Source organism: Nelumbo lutea, chromosome 1, assembly GCF_056320005.1.
Source record: "Nelumbo lutea isolate HS-2025 chromosome 1, American lotus-T2T, whole genome shotgun sequence".
Classification (NCBI taxonomy): Eukaryota; Viridiplantae; Streptophyta; class Magnoliopsida; order Proteales; family Nelumbonaceae; genus Nelumbo; species Nelumbo lutea.
In genome coordinates, this window is record NC_142684.1 from 90,516,863 (window position 1) to 90,532,536 (window position 15,674).

General features: G+C 37.1%; 1 protein-coding gene and 2 long non-coding RNA genes across 4 annotated transcripts; 1 reads left to right on the forward strand and 2 right to left on the reverse strand.

The window, feature by feature from the left end:
* Positions 1 to 624: 624 nt before the first annotated feature.
* On the reverse strand, positions 625 to 1,879 carry LOC148876078 (uncharacterized). Its single transcript, XR_016105810.1, has 2 exons — positions 1,683 to 1,879; positions 625 to 885 (listed from the first exon to the last, which is right to left on the reverse strand). It is a non-coding gene; the product is annotated as an uncharacterized LOC148876078 (long non-coding RNA).
* Positions 1,880 to 2,707: 828 nt separating this feature from the next.
* Positions 2,708 to 4,208, reverse strand: LOC148876079 (uncharacterized). The gene is made up of 2 exons (XR_016105809.1): positions 3,458 to 4,208; positions 2,708 to 3,066 (listed from the first exon to the last, which is right to left on the reverse strand). It is a non-coding gene; the product is annotated as an uncharacterized LOC148876079 (long non-coding RNA).
* Positions 4,209 to 4,697: 489 nt separating this feature from the next.
* LOC148876080 (oxysterol-binding protein-related protein 1D-like) lies at positions 4,698 to 8,098 on the forward strand. Of its 2 annotated transcripts, none has more exons than XM_088945356.1 (4): positions 4,698 to 5,473; positions 6,446 to 6,789; positions 6,937 to 7,078; positions 7,508 to 8,098. In XM_088945356.1, the coding sequence occupies exons 1-2, from the start codon at positions 5,180 to 5,182 to the stop codon at positions 6,770 to 6,772; spliced, it is 621 nt and encodes a 206-aa protein (XP_088801482.1). In that variant the 5' UTR covers positions 4,698 to 5,179; the 3' UTR covers positions 6,773 to 6,789; positions 6,937 to 7,078; positions 7,508 to 8,098. The 2 variants fall into 2 exon arrangements, with proteins under 2 accessions (XP_088801482.1, XP_088801490.1); XM_088945364.1 differs by having other exon boundaries at positions 4,834 to 5,473; positions 6,899 to 7,078.
* The last annotated feature ends 7,576 nt before the right edge of the window (positions 8,099 to 15,674 follow it).

A 15,674-nucleotide genomic window follows, 5' to 3' on the forward strand; every position in this document is an offset into this window, starting at 1 on the left:
GATTGTCCCGTAAGCTTGTAGTCTAAGTTTCAAGCTTTCTTCCTGCCTCGTTTTCTGCTGTTTTTAGCAGATATTGAGGGCCAAGGGCTAAAACATTTAAATAATCTTTGTTTGGAACTGATTTTCTATCCAGCCACTTGAATACAAATATAGCGTTGTTTGTTAATCTCTCCAAAAGAAATAAAAACAGCTCAAAGGTTGCTTTTAATTTGTTTCTTTTGTATGCTGCTCAGTTTTCTTCACATCCTTCAAACTGAAAATTTTGTTCAATTTCTGGTATTTCGTTTTTTTTCTGGAGCTCTACCATATACCAAACAATCCATCTTCTGTCTAGACCTCATCCAACAACCTTCTGACGTGTATGCAGTTCTTGACGGTTGGATGGGATAGAATGACTCTTACCACCCAGCAGTGAAAAATTACAGACAAAGCACAGACATCTGTGACCATCTCTGACCTGCCTTAATTATATTAAAGTGAAGTGTTAATGCTCTTAATAATGCGAATATTCTGAAGGAAAATAAAATGGATTTCAAGGATCAATGACAATCACCATTTCCTATTTGATGAAAGCAACAAACACGTATTATCCCCATTTGGATCCTAAGAAAGAAAAGAAGGCAGTTGAAAGGATTGGATCTTTTTAAATTTATCAATGTGGAAAGTGTACACGATTCACAGACAAAATCAGACCTGTATATGTTTCACCCAAACGCAGCAAAGTGAGACCACTAAAAGGCATCTTTAATTTCTAAAATAAAAAAAAAAAAAGTCATGACCGCTTTCATACTTCAGGTATTCCCTGAAAGGTTTCTCTAAATTCGTGTGCTTCAGAAATACATCTCTAAATCGAGATGTCTTGATCCACGGCTTGCTTTGAGATACCTGTGGCAACTGAGATATTAGACCTCCTAAGCAAGTAACATAGTATGACAATTGTTAGTTGTGCCCTAACATTAACACAAAATGAATATTATGAATATTTGTTAATTAGGGTTTAGTGAGGAAGATGACCAAAACAATTCCCAACACAATGCCAAGGAGAAACAAAACAAATAGCAAAACCAAGGATCTTGGTGGATTTGAACCACCATCCTCTTGAGATGTATTAGAGACAAAGCTCCATTTCCCAAGGTCTCTACCAATTGAGCTAAAGATCCAGATGTGAGTTGCATACCATCATCAATCCAAAAAGAAAGTCAAGAAGTAGAACACTTTGTACATTACCACATTCTATGATAATATATATTATTACCACACATAAAATGAAGCTCTTTATATGATAAAAATTTGTATCTCAAACACCTGGATTGAATGCAAGTCAAACATGCCCACAAAAGAATGTAAACCAAAATCAGTGCACTGAGAAAATGTGAAGGAAACACATTTTAAAGGTGGGATACCAATGCTAATCAGAAGTGAACCCACATTCAAGTAACAGGTTTCAATGTTGATCATGAAAAATATAATCCAATTATGACATGAACTACAAATACACACATAGCCCAATTAGAGTAGCAAAAGGATTCACATATATAACCCAATAAATGTTACCAGTTTAGGAATAATTACTTGAAATGAAGGCAGACCAGAAACTAGATTCTTTGATTTTGTTTAGTTTTTTGCCTCTCTTTGATCATCTTCTTAGTCATCCAAAGGTTACCAGTTTAAGACATGTATACCTTTGGATTTTTGACTCAGCTCCCAGACATGAGGTGCCAAAACATCCATCTCTCATCAATGATGAATAAGGTGTTGGATGTTAGGTCTCTGCATATCACCTTTGGTGAATGAAGAATTGTATCCTTGGAAATGTCAAGGGAGTATACTTCCAGGTTGAGACATCAGAGTTCCTTATGCCATGCGTCCTGTGCTGGTGCTTATTACAAGCAACAATGAAATTTAAAATAAAGTAAGCATCACCTTGCTTATTACAAATTACAAACCTACAACTAAATGTAAGATAAAGTTTGCATCAATTCACTTGGCTGACATTTCCAAAAATCACTGAATAATTTAAAATGAAATGAATTAAAAGTTAATTTAATTGTCTTGTAGTCTTATTTAAAAGTCCGCTTGACCATCCAAAGACATATGTTGAGGGATAAAGAACCTGATTGTTAAAAGAAACAATAGAAAGGCAAAGCACAGTTGAACATCATATGGACAAACCGAACTCATTACAAAAACAAGAACAATGTGAGAGTTAAATATGAATATGGTTAAATTTCTTATATTGTTGAGACCTTCAGCGAAAACAAGTAGTCGTAATAACACAGATAATTCATCATAAGATACACATTAAACCTAAACTCTTGCTTTGGAACTTGCTTGTATCAGCGATAGGAACTTGCTTGTATCAGTGAGAATTAAATATGCCTATACTTCCAGGAGCTGCAAACGCATTAAACCATCTTCATTGGGATTTATAGGAGTAGGTTCTGTTTGCATGTTATAAATGATTCCCAGTAAGGATGGTTGGTTTTCAACTTACAAAAAACCCTGCAAAGTGATGATATGCCTTGGAGTTTGAAGTGGATTTAAGATCTGTAAGAGAAATTAGTCAGCTCGGTCCTCCAATTAATGGTACTTCATGATATATATTTTTTTGTATGGTCTACCGCCAAGATGCTTGGATGTGTTAGCAAGCTACAAGGTTGATCTCAGTTTCCATCTTCAGTTATAGTTTCAGGGAAAAGTACGAGGGTTTTAGAAAATTACAGCATAAAAAAAGCATCAATCCAGACGAAGCCAAATCACTAAAAGCACAACAATACAAGGAACATGCGGATAGCCGCATACAGATGAATCAAAACATGGTGATGATTACATCCTTTGCAGATCATAAAAGAGAGATACCGATAAGCATATATAGTCGAAACGAAACATGCTAGTAACCACATCTTGGCAGATCAGATCATATATGAGAGATGCCGATAACTACAAATGGTTGAAACCAAGGTGGTATATACATGAACGCCACTGGTTGCTCTCTCCATGAAACCAATTTTACTCGCGAAGCATTTCACATCAATCATCATAAACATTGATCGCATCATCCACCAGCTGCAGACAAAAATAAAAGAGAGAGAGAGAGAGAGAGAGAGAGAGAGAGAGAGAGAGAGAGAGAGAGAGAGAGAGAGAGGAATTAATATTGCTAGACGAAATGTTCTACCTCAAGAAAAAATAGACAGTTTCCGAAGGGATTTCTGGAACAGAGATCAAAATCTAGAGAGAAACATTGAATCCATCGGAGGGATCGAGAACAAAGAATGAAAACCAGGACACCCAAAAACTTATCAACTGGATCACTATTTCAAAACATAATCTTGTAAAAGATGCATCAAAAGGTGAGAGCAACTAAAAAAAAGAGAACTTCAAGATGATCGGCAAGCGAAACGACCACAAAACCAAATAAACAAATACTTAATAAGATTATTGGAAATTTGGAGCTTACCTCTTGCAGAGGACAAGAGGAAGGGCGTGACGACTCGTGAGAAAAGCTTGAAAACAAGCTTTAATTTCTGGAATAAATTGACGAAGATTCGTCGCTTAATTCTTCCTCCTCCTCTTGTCATGGCCGGAATCAAAGACCCATGGTGCTTCTTCTTCAATTCCATTGCTTGGCGCAGTTGCTTGTCTCCAGCTTCCATCGTCAATTTCTGGAGTTTAGTGGATGAGGCAAGAGAAGCCGAGAAGGATTGAAGAAAGCTATTTGGGGGAAAAGAGAGGAGAAAGGCAGAAAGCTTGATCATGTCTCCTCCTTTTTCACTTTCTCTCTTTATATATAGACGTTGATCAGTTACTTGTGTGAGCTGTGTGCAAATGTGGAGGAGTAGGGTAACCTTCCTCTTTCCTTCCCCTTTCACACAGATTTGTGAGGGTGAACCAAGGAAAGTAGTAGTAACCCATTACCTTGCTTTCTTTTCGAGATCGGACGGTTAAATGTGTAAATCAACTTTAGTTGTGGGATGGCAGGAACAGAAACATATCATCAGAGATCAGACATTCCTTATCTTCTCTCTCTGCCTTATCAGCACGTGGTGCTAATCCAGACGCCACCAGGTCCACGCCACCATCTTTTGGAATTTGGAAGCTTCTTGCTACGATACTCAGGGCTGAGCGCGATTTTCAGCTTTTGAGAGTTTGCCAGCTGGCATATGCGTCTTGGTGGAATCACAACCAATTCACGTTTCATGTTCCAGTCCATGCGTGGCAAGCATCAGTTCCAAATACCAAAGTATTAGGGCTTAGGCGGATAAGGCAGGTAAGGGTGAAACTCGTGGGGCCCAACCTTAGTTTAGTCATCGTGCTACGGGGCTAGCCCTAGATATGACTGCAAATGGATCGAATCGAATCGGAGATAGGTGGGTCCCTGATTAATTTATATTGGAATTTGAATCGGATAATATTCAGTAGATATATCAATATTGAATAATATATATAAATTAGACTAAAAACGATCAAAATGTTATGGGAAAATCATGTAAAAGGTCACTTTTCCATATCTTAACCGGTTTCAAAAACAACCATTAAAATCACATTTGATAAAAGAAATTCATTTTATTCTCTCTGATAGTACCAGGACCCTTGTACAGTCACCTCCGGGGTTCTTCGCACCTGGATAGTACCAGGACCCTTGTGCCCCGGACTGCACTGCCCGCCCGAAGCCCGCCCTATGACCCACAACTCAAAATGAGCCTTGCGACGAGACGCGGACATTCCCCATGCTGCGGTTCCCTCCGGTCCGTTCCCGGGTTGGGTTAGGGGAACATCCGAGCGATTGCCTTCGCGGATCTCACCACCACTGTTGAATCATCGCTGACAACACTCGTTTCTCCTCGGTGTCACCTCGTTACCCTTGTACTACTTCAAGTGTCCTATTTGGTTTTATAAACAATGAGTTTCTCCCTTCCGTGCCATATTTGTTTTGCAGGTGAACGTGGATTTGTCATTTGTTTATGCCGTATGGTAGAAAGATGAAGATGAACTCTTCTTCCCTTTTTTTTTATATTTTACTTTATTCCTTAATATATACCCTCAGGAATCAAGAAGCCACACTGTTTTTTGACAAAAAATGTAAATACCTAGCTTTCTATGATTAAGCCAGAGCAAGACATTCTTGTAGTAAACTTCTAGCCTGTAACAAGTGGCTCTTATTTGGGTGAGCCACCACCCAATGATTGTTGCCTGTCACTGTGATGGGAGGGGCTGGAAATTCTGGGCAGACTCTAATCCGAAAGGCAAGTTTTGGGAGCGTTCGATACAGCTTGGTCCTGTTGGGGTTCTCACCCTTCAGTTTGAAGATGGAGAGACATTCCAGTGGAGCAAGGTCACCACTTCTATCCACAATATTATACTGGGTAAAATCTACTGTGCCCATTATGGCACCATGCGTATCAAAGGCAGTGGCAATTACTCCTGCAATCTCAAGTTCAAGGAACAGTTTATCATTGACCGAAATCCCCACCAGGTACTATTTTAGATGTTCCATAGCCTCATTTTGTCAGGACAATAGATTATAGGCCCAGATCTCCGTTTTTTGAGTGTTCTGCTAGTTTCGTCCTTTTTCTTTTATCTTACTTTATATGTGAAGAAACCCTAGTTGTTTTTAATGTGCTTATTCTCTAAAAGCAGTTCCTAGCAGTTCTACTATACAAATTACTGATAACCATCATCCAGACCTGAAATACTTGCCATTTTCCTCAAATCCTAGTACTAGTATCCTACCATTCTAAACATAAAAATTTCCATTCACCACTTGAATTGGAAAGTGTGGATTCTTGAGATGAGGAAACCCTCTTATTTTTCTCAATGAAATTCCATAAATTCATTTAGTAAGGGAGTTCATCAGGTTTTCTAAAAAGATAGCGGATTTATTACTGATAATTAGGACTGCCAAACAAGTCAAACTGTATACTCAAAGATCAGGTGCTTGTAGAAAGATGATTGGCAATGTGAGTGATTTACTAAAGTTGGCACTACCAGTGCTTTCTTTTTTTTTTTTTTTTTTTTTTGATCATTAACTCACAAAGAAATTTATTAAAAATATGGGAAAGTAGAACAACATGCAGTTGTGGAATAAACAAATAGACTCGACAGAGTCAAAATCCCCCTCAGAATTACAATTGATCCCAAAACATAGATTGTCTCTGAACCCCTTGCTTAGCTAGACCATCCACCAAGATGTTAGCAGACCATCCACTTCAATAATTAACCTTTCAAAACCCAATTCTTTGGCTTTCTCAACTCCGAAAACTATCGGTGCTTTCTTCAAAGGGGAGATTGATTTTCTTGGCTTGTAACTTGTTCGCATTGTCATCATAATGTTTGCCATACAAGTGGTAAATTCTCTTATTAGATCTGGTGTCCACTGGCTACACCTTCTCACTCCCCTCATGTTGTCATGGTATAGAAAAATAAATAAAAGAATATAAACATGCAGGTGCAAGCATTTGTTCAGGACAATAGAACTGGAAACAAGGTGGCAATGCTGGTGGGGAAATGGGATGAAGCAATGTACTATGTTCTGGGAGATCCCACTACAAAGCCAAAAGGGTGTGATCCCATGTCGGAAGCTGTGCTGTTGTGGGAACGCGACAAATCTGTTACCCAGACTCGTTACAACCTTACACCTTTTCCAGTTTCTTTGAATGAATTGACACCTGGCCTACTGGAGAAGTTGCCTCCTACCGACTCAAGGCTCAGGCCAGATCAGAGGCATTTGGAGAATGGAGACTATGAGCTGGCAAATGAGAGAAGCTCAGACTAGAGCAGTTACAGAGACAGGTATGCTCCAATTGATGCTTCTATTTCTTAACATTCACTAACTTAGGATATCATTTCTATGTACCTTGTACAAAATGAATAATTTTGTTTTTACTCAAAACAAACAAAGCGTGATGCTGATCGGTTGGCATATGCCATGGGGCGCAGTTTTAGATGTGAAGCTTTGCATGGGGATGTCTCTCAAAACTAGAGGGGAAGGACACTTTCTAGCTTCTGAGATGGGCACTTTAACATTTTAGTTGCTACAGATGTTGCAGCTCGTGGGCTTGATATTCCTAATGTTGATCTGGTAAGTTTTTTTTTTTCTGTTATTGTTTCTTGTCCACTTTTTGTTTGAGTTTTCTTTTTTGTTTCTTTCTTGATGTTTAAAGTGATCCCAAAAATCTGTCTTAAGGCACATTATTCCTGTGCTTGTGCTGCCTTGAATGGTTGAAGTGTTCTCATTTCTTTTTCCTGGATATTTTCTTCTTATGTGAAGTGATGTTCAATTCTTGGATCCTAGCCCAAAAAAGCATAAACTTTTTCCTTGTTTGTTCTATAAAGTCTTAGGTTGTCCATAATTGTTATATGGCCATATGAGCAATTTAGTGGATATATTCATACATTGAGAAGAACAATGTCTACTTGGATGGTGATGGTTTGTATAGTTGAGAGTAAGTCTAGCTTTGTTGTCCTTTTCATAATATCTGAAAGAAATGTTTGTACTTTGTACATGTAGGGAGAGACAGAGCTGTTGACCTATTAAATTTGATCATGCTGTTGACCTCCTCGTTGATGTCCTTGCCGTCGATGCCGTCCATACATGTCTTGTCATTCGACAGATCTGCACTCAACCATGTCTTTATGTTGCTCATCTTGAAATCAATGCCAGGTCCCTCCAGCTTCCGCAACTGCTCTAGAGACTGCTTGAGCTCATAGATGGAGTTCCCAATTTGGTTGACGCAGTCCTTCACGGTGGCCGCCTTCCTAGCTTTTAGGTCACGGCATTGTGATAACTTGGATACCAAGACTGATGTGGATTAGGGCGCTTGTTATGCTTATGTTGAGTGCTGTTTGAGCCAGCTTCCTAGGGCTGGCTTGGATGGAACTTGCAAAGGAAGAGAGAGAAGTGTAACAAAGGGTATGTAGTCACACTACAGGAAGTTCGAATTAAGCCAGTGGTGTTGGGGTTGCTAGTGTTTGTTGCTAAGCAGGTGTAGGTCTTCATGTTTGATGAGTTAAAGACCATCAGAAAGAGAAAGGCTAAAACTAAACCCTATCTATCTATATGCTTTCTTTACATTTAATGGATGCTAGGAAAATTTCCAAATTTCTTTCTTAGCAATTACTACTATTTGTTTTTTTTTTTGCTAAAATAAGCTTATGGGGCCAATATCTATCTAATACATATAAGTTTTTAGGGTCATTGATATGCTAAAATGGATAAGTTAGATAATTTTAATGTTTTGACCATTGTGAAGGACTCCTCTCAAATTATGAAACAAAAAACTTGCAAAAATAAAATAAAATAGTGTTTTAGTCAAAAGAAACTGCCTATACACAAAATGTCAATACATTGAACCTTGCTAAGTGAGAATAGTAGTAGTAAATAAACAACACTATTGAGTTTGGAAGATTACTTGATTTGATGATGATGATGATGATGATATGTGATATGAAATACTTTTACTGAATTTTTGTAAGAAAAACAAAAGCATATAAGAGTCCCTTTTTCAATTTTGCAAATTAATGTAAAAATTCCATCATAGAACCACAAAGGAGACTTGACAAATTATGTCTCATGATGAAGCAAATTAAGGCATCTTCAAACAAGGTTGGACCAAATCAGCTATGTTTCCAGTTCACTGATGGATCAAGTTCTTTAAAATGTTGATGTGAGGTTGAGACTTGCTAGAGGAGGGGTTGGCCAAATTGTGTTGCATTGAGCGAAGCCCATGATAAGCTTACCTTGTCTTTACTGGCTTACATCATATGTTTCCTATATTGCCCCCAATTAGAGACGTTTCTATAAAATCCTCTCACCTCTAAAGTAATTAGATGGTTGTATTTTTAGTGTTCTTCAATAAATGAATTCTCCTGGTTTGGTTACCTGTCAAAAATAAAATCATGTTGCCATGGGCTTTTATATGTTAAGACTTTAAATCTGGGCATCTTTGGCAATACTTATGAGAGTTAAGCCATTTACAAATGCAAGAGACTGGAAAATTTATGTTTTATATTTGGAAATCATAGAAATTGTATATTTAATGGTTTCCATCATACAACTAGGATCGCATTTCTTCAATTTCTACAGTTTGTCTTAAAACCTAAAATATAATGACATTAGTTTTCAAAGGACTGAAAACCCTTTATTGTCAATGATCTATATGATGCTGTATTTTCAGGGTTTTTTTGATCATTCCAGTTTAATTTTACAAGTCATATAAGTTTCAAGTAGGGTCATGTCTAGGGGTAATTTTGTCCAACCAACTATTTAATATTGTTTTGATGGTTTAGATTAAAAGAAATTAATGATTAGGATTCCTTTTAGTAGAGTTTGAGTACATGACATTATAACTCTGGCTTTCAGTCATTGGAAACGATCTTACATTGATTTTCAACATTCAAGAAAAGGACATGAGCTGTTTCGGGTTATTCAAGAATAGGAAATCAAAACTTTCATTCTATTTTACTTTGTACTTTCTTTTCTCTAACTTGCGTTACAGAAAAATCAGGACTTTGCAATTAAGGGGGTAGATTCCTTAGGCCACAAGGCAATGCAAGGTAACAAGAAATGACGCCTTGTTACCTAGGCACCCACCTAAGCTTCATAGGTGATGTCTTTTGACAAAGACCTAAAATCTTCAGTATATGTTTCTATGTTCCTATTAACTGTGTTACAATAACAGTATAATTGATAATACAAAGATAAAATGGAAGTTTGAACTAATTAAACAAAATTATAAATCACAAGCTCAAGGTGAATACCACTTGGGTTAAAAGGAAATTTCCATATAACAATAGTAAGGCCAGCAATACAGTATGGAGCAATGTTGGGCAGTCAAGAAAACATGTCTGAAAAAATGTGTGGCAGAAATGCATGTGCTGAAATGGATGAGTAGAAAAATTATGAAGGATAGTATTAGAAATGAAATCATTCAAAAAAAACCTAGGAGCAGCTTCAATCAATGATAAGATGAGAGAAAGTAGATTAGGGTGGTTTTGTGATGTGAATAGAAGACCATCTACACCTGTAAGAAAGAAGTGATTTGTTGCAAGTTCAAGGGGCTGGAAGGGCTAGGGGCAGAACAAAAAAGATATTGGTTGATGTAGTAAGAAATGATTTAAGTGCTCATAATTTAACAATAGATATTGCTAGATAGAGTCAATGAGAAACTAATCATAACCAACAAAAAACAAGTTGCTAAATATTAATTAGATTGCAAGAGTATAAGCAGCAAGGCAGGAATTTTATGCATATGCGTGGCAATGGGTTGCCTTGGCACCAAGAGAACCCAATAGCCTACCTAGGCACCCATCTAGATGACACCTTTTATCATGGTCTACCCAAAGGATTTTGACAATGGAAGCAAAAACTCTTTTTTTTTTTTCCCCTAAAAGGTGCAAATAATTTCATTAAGCCAAAGAGGGAAAGAGGATATCCCTCCCACAGATTACAATGGAATAAAGGGCCAGAGGTCCAAATACAACAAACTGATAATCCCATAAGATTCTTTGCCACTGAGATCTACAAATAGAATATGAAAGACCTATCAACTCATTGTGAACAGCTACCCACTTGAATAAACGTCTCTCCATCTTCCCAATCACAGCCTCTCTAGGGGAGCTTGAAGAATAAAATATTCTCTGATTTCTCTCCAGCCATATCTGCCAACAGATAACTAAGGGGGCCAACTTCCACAAAACAGAGCCTTTCCTATTGAGTAATTTAACAAGCCTATCTTTAGAAGAAGCACTCCTATTAGAATCTGAAATTGAATTTTCCTTCGTGTTGTTTGATGATATTCTAGCCACCATAAAAAAGATTAGCTTATTTATTGTGCCTTATTACATGCATTAGCACCTCATTAATTTCCGAGTTTTATTGTTTTCATGATTACACTGCCTTTGGGTGATAATAAAAAAGCCATTACCCAATGCTGGTCCCAGTTATCTGGGGACGTGGGAGGGATAGACTGGATTCAGAGTTGGGATCTCTTGCCAACAAAATATGCTCCAACACCCTACCAATTACATCTGGCACCGCACATCTCACCTTAAGACTAGGACCCACCATAAAAGTGAACCCCACCATGTATGAGATGTGTGGTATCAGATCATGTTGGGAGGGTGTGGGAACGTATTGGCAGGTGTCTGGACTCCTGGATGCAACAATTAAGGACCCCTTCTTGAAGGGTAGACTTGAAAGAAGATCCTTTCCATATAAGGCCTTGAATGGGGTCACTCCATCCAGACTAGAGTGTAATATAACACCGGGTCGATATTTACACCTTAAACAAACATAACTTAAGAGGATGGCAAGCTATAATCAGCTTTCAAACCACAAGACAACAAAGACCGAGTGGAGTACATTGCGTGCCAGAGAAGGCAGAGACGATTACATAGGCCAAGTTCTATCACTAAACATAATTCTCTGTAAACGCCGGATTTATCTAGGCTGTCAACTACAGTATTTAATTCCTTGGGAATCCAACAATTTTATTCAATGTTAAGGACAAAGCTAACATTTTAGTAAAATGAAGCCTTGTGAGTGCAGCCAAGATCTCTGCCTTTTTTTTAGAAAAAAAAAAGGTTAGGGAGGACAGATCTCTGCCTTTGTAGAATTAACATTCCCTATCATACCACTGAAAGCCTAACAAATACTCCCTTGCATTACACCACCAATTCCCACTGCCCCAGTAGTCCCTTGGGCACTCCCATCAATGTTTAGACTCATCATTCCCTCCTCTTTTGAATAATGTTTGTGGGTAAGAATACACCACGGGGAAGAGTAGAGGACTTCTATTACATTTTTAAATAAATAGGCAAAAATAGCTTTGGCCTGGTTTATGGTCCGACTTGAGTCAAGGCTTGGTCCACGGGCTAACCCGGCCTGCTGCACGGCATGGAACGACACTAGCCTACACGGGCATAGGCCGTGGACTATGTTGGGCTGGCCCCCAAAATTTTCACCAGGGAGGGCGGCACAGCCCATAGGCCAGCATGGCATAGCCCGCACTTTGCGCGGGCCGCCTGCAGGCTGTGTAGTGCCTGCCTGACACAACCCACTTTACACCTCTAACTCTAAATAGTTTATTTTAATAAACTGTGAACAACCTATAAAAATATGCATGAAAAATACAATTTGTTTTTCCTATGGCTATATGCACGAACTAAAAGAACAACTATAGAATTAAACTAAAAAGCAGGGAAGGTACTTACTTTCTTCAATATCACCTCTGGTTTTGATGTGGTAGCAAGAAAACAAATCAATGGGGTTGTGCAACACCACACCTGCAATACAATCAAAGATTTTAGTGAGGGTATTGTGTTTAGGAAAAAAAATCTAGGAGAAAGAAGGAGATGGAATCGACTGTTAGTGGTAATTGGCCAATTGAGATATAGAAAATATGAGAAGGGAGAGGGAACAACTGTTGGATGTTTGATTGCATAAACGTTACCAATTGGGATATAAAAAATATGAGAAGGGAGAGGGGAGAGGGGACAACTGTCGGATGTTTGATTGAAGAAGTTTGACCAGAAGAGTCAGGGAGATGAATAGTTTCTTGTGAAGGAGAAGAAGTTCGACCAGAAAAAGTTTGACTAGAAGAAGAAGAAGAAGAATATAGCTGTGATGGAGAGTGAGGGAGACAACTAGCCTCTTGGATGCTTATTGAAGGCATTATGGGTTTACGATTTCAAGAGGAGAAGTTCGACCAGAAAAGGGAACTAGGAAGAAGATAAGAATGTAACGGAGTATTCGCTTAACGGATAAGTTAAAACTCTTTTAAATTTTAATTAACATATAAAAAGCCAATTACCGGTTACTTAAATAAACCCAGTAATTGCTGTATACGTGGCAGCAGTACAACTTTTAGATTTGATATGGTTTTCCATGTCATAGTCGGACCCAAATGTTATATATTATTAATTAAATGAACAATAATGATTTTAATATTATATTTTATGAATGGGATGAATTGAAAATATAAGACTTTAACCTATAACACTTTTGAAAATACAACATCCACATCAACTTCAATTAAATTCTAAATATATATGGCATATATATATATATATATATATATTTTAAATCGAATCAAATTGGATTATATCGAATTAGATATGAGTAGATTTATATTTGAGTCAATTATAAATAGATTGAGTTCGAATCATTCTTAATAAATGGAATCAAATTCAAATTAAGACAATTGGATACTATTGGTAGCCATAATCTTGGACCAATAAGGGTGAGCATGTGCTTTATCCCTTAAATAGTCATACATTTTGAAAACACTTAAGAAAAATAAATAAAACTAAGGGGTCAATATAGTAAGAGAGACTAATCCAAATTGTAAATAACAGCTATATGAATTTAATGAATAATTAAGTTGAATGAGTGAGACAATTAAAGTAAGTTAACCTCTATGAGTATATGTTGAATTCAAAATTTGGGTTTTATAGAAAAAGGGAGAGTATGTATATATTTGTATCAAAGGCTAATTTGAAAGCAACATGAATATGAATTCAAAAAATAAAAAAAGGAATTGATGTAGATATTTCAATGTTTGACAACAAGAAGATAAAAAAAGAAGATTAAAAAATAAGAAACTATGGTAATACATTCAATTAATACAAATCAGTAATGGAAGTAGAGGCAGAGACACAAAACGGAACAATTCAGTGTATTATAAATAAAAGCTTCTATGTTCTACTTTGATTGAAGTGATGATGAAGACTTGCTAATAAGGGATCACAATAATCATCTAAAATTAGTAAACAAATTTAGTAAGGTTCTCGAAGCTTAGGAGAATTATATTAAGAAAAAGGATGACTGTCAAGCAAGAGATAACTATAGAGATCTGAACTACAAGTAGGGGTTAAACTACAACAATACCGTGGTTTGAATTATGGAGATTGGCACATAAATAATAGATAAAACTACAAGCAGTCATTAGTGGATCTTGAATGAGAATCCTTAAAACCGAAACAACAAAACTGATATAGTACTTATATGCGTAATGCGCCCGAATTCAATCTTGTTTGATGGAATGTTTGATGGAAGGTGTTGGTTTGTTCTTGCTGCAACCAGTATGCTGTTTTTGCATCTATCTTTGATATATCAACATGGATAAAACATGTCAATTTGGCGGTTCTATCCATCTTGTGTTTGAACGTTTCCAGCAGTTTGAGGAAGATGGTGGGTTGTGGAACAGCCTTGTTGTGAAGTCAAGTGAATGGATGAAGTAATATTTGCCCCATTGAAATGGGGTCACGAGGTTTCTATCACTCTTTTAGAGTGTGAGAGAAAGAATGAAAAATACCCCTTTTGTGTATCCTAGAATCTCCTAGGGTTTAAATATAGACTGAAAGAGAAAAAAAAAGGACATTGGGGGCATGGTTCCAAAAGGAAAGGGGAAGAATGGCGATTATGAAAGGTGAAAATTTGATGGAAGAAAAAAGAAAAAGGCAGAGATGGGAAAAAGAAGAGTGGGAGGGGAGAAGAGGAAAGGAAAGAAAAGAAGAAGAGAGAGATGAAAAAGGAAATGGGGCCCACAGGGGATAGAAATAAAAAAGAATAAAAAGAAAAGATGGAAAAAAGGTCCGCTACTTAACACATTTATGTCAATTTTAATTGGAGCTAATCGGCGAATTCAAGCGTTCAATGTGGACAAATTTGACTTAACCTCGGGTTGAGGTTTCAATCCCAATTTGTGCCACTAAAGGTAAACAACAGTCCTGATCTCCAACCCTAAAACCCACAAGGCATTATAATATCAAAAAATCCCATCAACGTCAATTTACAAGTGTTGCGATATTCTCAATTAAACCACTTTTGTTAGACAATGACATAATGACGGGCCACAAGGCTAAAACAACAAAAGCAAAACTTTTAATATATTATTATTGGTAAGGTCTCACCTCAAATTATTTTTGGAAAAGTATCCTGCACTCCACCACAGAATTTAAAATGTTAAATATTCCTATCCTAAACATTAATACTGGCCGGTGTATTAGCATCAATTTTGAATTGACATTTACTCCAATTGTACCGTGAGGTTAAGAATTTTGCAATTATTTTCGGGCAGGGATCTATCTGCTACCAATAAAATTCTCTCAATACCGTCCCAAGAGGCCACTGCAGTTATACTCTGATTAGTTGGGACATTGTTGTTTAGCAAATCTGAACTCATTATTCTTCCTTCTAAATGCATGCTGCAACATTGCTTCCGTGGTGTTGACTGTTGTAGTATCTCCTGGGTAGGGTGTAGGTAGAGTCTTGTGTGGGACCTATTCAACTCCGGTGAATAGGTTAATTGGAAGGGATGCTTATGGTTCGGTACATTAAACTGTTAACTTATTTTTCAAATCAAACCGGTATGATTAAATTTTGGAAAATTGTGAACCAAAATCAAATCGAAGCTAATCGATTAATTGATTGGTTCAGTTAATCGTCAATTTTTATATTGATTAATCGAAACAGAACAGATTAATTCAGTTCATTGGAATTTTTAATTTGGTTTTATAGGTTCGATTTATTTTTTCGTGTTTGATGATCACCCCATTGAATTGGAGGATGATGGGTCAATCATATCATATGCCATCACCTCAATACATATAGGGGATCTCATGTGGTGAATTCTGATTGTAGTATTGGACAAGTAATACTAGTTCAATTGAACAGA

Bases quoted from the DNA above. Each gene is read 5' to 3' on its own strand.
- LOC148876080 (XM_088945356.1), top strand. From the start codon at position 5,180: ATGATTGTTGCCTGTCACTGTGATGGGAGGGGCTGGAAATTCTGGGCA. The intron at 5,474-6,445 runs GTACTATTTTAG...ATAAACATGCAG, and splicing joins TTGACCGAAATCCCCACCAG to GTGCAAGCATTTGTTCAGGA.